The 6,174-nt window shown below is 30.2% G+C and overlaps 1 protein-coding gene across 1 annotated transcript; it reads left to right on the forward strand.

Annotated features, from left to right (window-relative positions):
* Positions 1-216: 216 nt before the first annotated feature.
* On the forward strand, positions 217-5,368 carry LOC116417147. The gene is made up of 2 exons (XM_031928677.2): positions 217-4,354; positions 4,442-5,368. The coding sequence occupies exons 1-2, from the start codon at positions 264-266 to the stop codon at positions 4,461-4,463; spliced, it is 4,113 nt and encodes a 1,370-aa protein (XP_031784537.2). The 5' UTR covers positions 217-263; the 3' UTR covers positions 4,464-5,368.
* The last annotated feature ends 806 nt before the right edge of the window (positions 5,369-6,174 follow it).

The following is a 6,174-nucleotide window of genomic DNA, read 5'->3' on the forward strand; positions in this document are numbered from 1 at the left end:
GGTCACAGGCGCTCGATGGAGTCTTCTGGAGAGTTACAGAGAAGAACGTCCAGATCGGTTGGCGGGCAGAAGCTGAGTGTCTTAGCGATGTCCTCTATCGCTGCGATGTACACATGTCATAACGCACGCATCGACTTATTTTATACATCGTCTTTTGTTCATTGAGCACGCAGTACTGACAATAGAAAGAAAACAAATATCAATACCTTTATTATTGTGGAATAATAGATATGTTAATTTACTGCGAGTAAACGACGTGAACAATGAGTAAACGCGGGCCAAAACCGTTGATGTCTCATGAAGAAAAAGTAGAGGCATTAAAAAACTTTGAAATTTTTGATGATTTGAACAAAGTCAAAAAGGAAAGCCATCCTGTATGGCAAGACGTTTGCAATTTTATCAATGCTAAGTATGCTTTTCCCGATTCCAAGAAAATGACAATACGAAATATTCAAAATTACGTAGCACAAAATCGTAATGGTGTTTTATTTGATCTGCAAGTGGGAAATGTAACTCAAGAAAGCTATTTTTCGGAACAAAAAGAGATGAAAAATCTTGACGAAGAAAAAGAGTTGCTTACTTTACAGAATAATGTCATGTATAAGCACATTATAAAAGAAGTTTCTACCTTTCCATTAAATATCTTTCATTGGGAAACAGAAGCTATCGATTTCGCTGCAGTGAATTCTACGAAAAATACAGATTACATTTTTGTACGAGTAGGGAATTTTTGTAAAAATTTTTGTTATCAAGATGGAACAACGAGCAAATTCATTTATTTATATATTTTTGGCGCAAGTATATGCAATAAATTTATTCCCATATGCCATTTATCAACAGATGAAAATAGCACTACCATATTCAAAAGATTTTTCAATGAAATTGTGAGAAATGACGCACCAATACCTAACAAATTAATAGTTGATTATAATTATAATGTCTATGAAGCTGCAAATTCTGCGTACAATGTAAATGTATCACTTGAAAAATATTTAACTCAGTGTTTTCTGTACTTAAGAGGTAATGAAACTAAAACCTTACCAAAATGTTTGATTATGACAGATATAAAATTCTTAATAGGCACAGTTTTGAATTGGAACTGTATTCATAACATTTCTACTAATTCTATTAAATATTTTTATGTATACTGCATTGTTTTGCTTAGCCATCAAAATAGATTGGAAGACTTCGAGGATATACTTTTAAAAGTATTTGTTATTTCTCTTAGTGAATTTCAAGGTCAAAGCACACACGATTTTTTTGAAGATATCATGTCAAAAGTAAAAGAGTTGAAGATAGACGAAATTTATGATCAGAATAATATTAAAATTATCGAAGAAGAATTTATAAGTGTTACAGATTCTTATACATATTCAAAAATTAATTATGAAGAAGAATGTATAGAGATTTTGAATTACATTGTCGAAATAGTTATAAGAGCCAAACAATTTACACTGACAGAAAATACCGAATGGCAGAGAAATGCTTATTACAGTGAACAAATTTGTCAAAATTTAATCAAATGCTGCGTAGAATTTGTTATGTGGACAAAAGTGATGAACATAAGTGAAACTAAACATAGTTTATCAGTTAATGAATTGGTTCACTATTATAAGAATGATTTTGAACGTTTCTTAATAAATCCTCAGCCTTCACTATATACATATTTAGTAAAAAATATCGAATATTCAAGCAAATCGTTAGAAATTATTAAGAATAATATTCAGACGTTTAATCAGACAGCAGCAAAACGAAATAATAAACTAGAACATTTGTACCATACTGAGAACTGGATGGGGTATAACATAGTTGATTTAGATGATGTTAGTAATAATAGTTTGGAATGTTCCTCAGATGATGATGCTAGTTCCGATAATTCAGAAATTTGCTCCGATGATGGTGATGAAGAAAACTACTCTAGTGGAAGTGGACCAGATTTCGATGCTCAAGATATCACATCAATTATTGAATCTGCTTGGCAAAATGTATCAATCAAAGACTCTCCCAGGATATCACTTGATGTCGAAGATCATACTCTAAAATCAGATCTTGATAACATGACAACAAACATTAAGTCAAATTGTAAGCAAGAAGTTAAAATAAGAGGCACATACTTGAAAGCATGCCCAGAAATAGATTTATTAAATCAAAAACCATCGTCAAAACTTAAAAATCGAAAGATAATCAAAAATTATAATTTATTAAAACCAAGATCAGTCGGAAAAAAAAAATTATTTGTTACCACATCAAGTTTTTTTGATTCTGTATTGGAAGTGCTAGTATCATCCTACTTTAACATACAAAAGTTGCAGGATTCAATAAATGAATTTTCTGAAAAATTGAGCAACACTAAAATGATTTTTTTGAATTTATTTAAAGAGTATATTAGAACATTTAATTTTACAAAATTGTATGCGGAAAGAATTAAATTAATCGAGAATGTGTGCCAATCAACAAATAATAAATTAACATGGAATAAGTCAATAGGAGAATTTTTTAAATATATCATGTATCCAAACATTTTTATAAAAATGGAGTGTCTTGATTGCAAACTAAGTAATTATCAATATTGTAATCTAGTGGAAGTTTCATTTGAAGAGTTAGTCTCTGAAAACTTGTCAGTTATCATACATAATTGTCTGCTAGCAAAAAGAAATTGTTGCAATATTTGTTCAAACACAGATATTATATGTCAATATTCAATAAGTGATCTGTTTTGTATAAATGTGGAAAAAGAAGCTAAAATCGTAAACTTAGATCAATTAGTACCTGTTCTAACATTTTCTACTGGAAAGTTTATTTTAACTGGTGTAATAGCATATGAAGAACCCATTGCAAGTAATGTGTTACGTCACTATGTTGCTTATGTCAGAAGTCTGAAAGGTATCTGGAATAAGTACAACGATATTAATATTGAATTCTCAAAACCTGAGAAAGTAAAAAACAATTTAGGTATAAAAGTAGCATTATTATTCTATATTAAGTATGAAAGCATTGAAGAAAAAAACCAATGTAGTGTTGTTGTACATGAAGTAGATGTTTGCGAGGATATAAGCAACAACAACTCAAATTTACTGCCAGACTGCAATCTGGAGATAAACAAAATAATATTACAAAAAAAAGTAGAGGAAGAAACTTATATTGAAAGCGAAACAGAGACACATATTCACGATATAAGTCCATCCAATGATTTTCAATATCAAGATAGTCTGATGAACTTTGATGATATGATTGGAAATGAAGTAGTGGTAGAATTTGTCGAAACGAGTATACAAGATGTAAGTTCTTCAAACAATTTGCTATATGAAGATAGTTCAAATTTAGATAAAATGATTGAAAATGAAGAAAAGCCAGAATGCAGTAGTGTAGATGCAAGTTTAAACAACAGTTATACTGAAACGTGTTGGTCTAATAATGAGAGCACGAGCTCGGTAGAATCTTCATTCAATGTGCATGCCTTTCTGAGTTACCATCCATGGAGACATTTAATACAGAACGGATCAAAATTGCCCCCCATTAAATTGCCAACTCAAGATGTTAAATTAATTAATACTTGTCCAATAGACTGTATTGCAGAACTATTGACTGCCGCTCATTGTTTTGAAGGATCAGTCAACTATTTAATATTTGAAATCGGATTATCAAAAAACAAAAAAAATGAGATTTTTGAAATCATATGGGAATATTGTATGAACAAATCAAGAAATATATATTACACAAAGAGAATGGATTATTGCATATCCAAACCGAAATTATATACACAAACAATAAAAACAGATTATCTTTTAATTGACTGCCAAGATAATGTAATTCGATTATTCGAGTCTATAATGTCAGGAGAGCTACTACACTCTATTGAAAAAACGATTACTTGCACATGCAATTATGTTAACAAAAAAAAATATAGCATACAACATATAAACACTGATTTAAGAATGGAAGATTCTTTAATTTTTGAATTAGAAAATTATTTACAAACATATTTTTCGAAAAAAATTAAAAAATGCTATCAATGTCAAAAAGACGCTCGGTTAACTTACAAGATCAACAGTTATTTATGTATTGAATTAGAAACTAATTTCATCATTCATAAGGACATGCAGGCTCGCTTGAATAGTATTCCTACACGTTTAAATTTATGTAAAGAAGAGTACAATTTACTAGGAGTAATAGCTTTTGATTTACCAATTCATGAAAATGGTTTACTTCATTATTACGTATTTATTAGATTACCAAACACAGAATGGGAAGAAAGAAATAATTTGACCAATATTATCAAACGTCATTCTAAACGAAGTACAATAACAATTAAACCAGCTATATTGTTTTACGCAAGAAAAAATGTATATAAACGGTAAAAATATGAAAATACATCTCTTAACAGTGTTATGAACGAACAATCAATCTATACATAATTCTATTTCACTTTAATATGTTTCAGCTCCTATGACAAGTACTTATAAAAACGTAGAACACCTCAAGATAGATAATGTATATATATTTATTAAATATATGTCATGCTTGACACGTTTGATCAAGAACAAGTTAAAAGTTTCTGCTGATTCAAGAATCCAATCTCTTTTAGTATAACACTTATATAGCTATTATTTTAAACTTTGAACGCAAGGCTACCAATCAGAGTATCAGCTGATGTATCAAATATGTATGCAAGATGTTAGTTGAAAATGATGTGCAAATCCACAAAGGAAATATAGATGATAAAAATTGAGTGAAAATCGTAGTTCTTTAGTGCTTTGTACAGTGTGTACTTAGATATACCTAGTTTTTAGTCAGGATTCTTAATCTGCTTACTTATCAGAATGATAAATGGCAGTCTGATTGTTCGTAAGAAAGATAGTAAGTTTTTCTTGTCAATAATGGCCAACACTATTAATATGAAAAAAAAGATACAAAATACCAAGATCACGCATCGACCACAAACTGCTGTGGATTACAAAATATAAGTTTTTTAACGCATTTTGTTTCACCTTTTTATAACTTCTCAATTAGAAAAATAGTTTTTTGGATTTTCAAATTTTTGATCAACTACAACCATAGTCTAGGAATTCCAATTGATTACTTACGCAGGATTTAATTTATCCCAAACACTTTATGAACAAGCAATTGCAGACAACTTGCAATTACTGCAGTGCGATTCTGGTTTGATGGTCAGTCAACCTGTTCATGAACTGGACTTCTATGTTATACAGATGGATGAGGATGATACTATAGACGTGTATCAGCAAACTTTGATACCTATAAAAAATCATTATTTTAATAAAGCTTAAAATATAAAATTAAGAAAAGTAAGAGTCGTTTTTTGTGGCGCTAACTACATTTTGAAAAATAAAATAATAATGTGAAAGGATCTTTCTTTTTTTTTAATTTGCTAATCCAGCTTTCTGCTTTCAAAGTGCAGACACGAGTGCCCTGAGTATGAATTGTCTTCTCGATAGGTGCCTGATTTGTTTGAGGAAAGCATCCAAATCAATTGTGCTGCTTCGCAATCCTTCAGCAAGATAGTAAATTGCATCTTCAATAGCAGCTTTCTCCACAAAAACATTCAGCATTCTACAGAAAAAAAAGATTCATCACATTAAGATACTTACAAATTAATTTTTTGAATGCCAATACATACTGTTTGTATAATGGAGAAACTGTAGTAACAGTATCATCACCCTCAATAGATTGGTTATCATATAGTTGTTAGTCGTCGTAGTTGTAGTTTGTATCTCCTATGATTGACAAAAGCTCGGATAAAAGAGATGCTCTTGTATGTTCTTTTGTTATTATTCCAGTACCACCATTGGAACTTGCAGGTACAGCTGGTGACTATAAATAGTTGAAAATAACATAAGTATAAATAGTATAAATATAAATATAGTAAAAAGTATAAATATGAAAAATAATTGTTAGTTAGTCATCGTAAAGTCAGGTTCAGATTTTGCTCATTTCAATATCTGTGGTATATGATCTTCTTGGATCTCCCTGCTGCCATGTCAGAGGAGTGTATATCGCATTGGATGTGCTTATTCTTTGGACAAATGGAGTTTGTCGTTTGGCATTGTGAATTAACATCATCAAAATTAATTTCATTGATAACTGATTCTCTTAATAAGCCACCAAATTGTAAATTGTAACCTTTTCACATTCGCCATCCATAACTTGTCCGGA

Source organism: Nasonia vitripennis, chromosome 4 (assembly GCF_009193385.2).
Source record: "Nasonia vitripennis strain AsymCx chromosome 4, Nvit_psr_1.1, whole genome shotgun sequence".
Lineage (NCBI taxonomy): Eukaryota > Metazoa > Arthropoda > Insecta > Hymenoptera > Pteromalidae > Nasonia > Nasonia vitripennis.

What these genes read in the sequence shown, in the direction of transcription:
- LOC116417147 (XM_031928677.2), top strand. Translation starts at nt 264, where the DNA reads ATGAGTAAACGCGGGCCAAAACCGTTGATGTCTCATGAAGAAAAAGTA. An exon ending in AGAAAAAATGTATATAAACG is followed by an intron (nt 4,355 to 4,441) that starts GTAAAAATATGA and finishes AATATGTTTCAG; the next exon opens with CTCCTATGACAAGTACTTAT.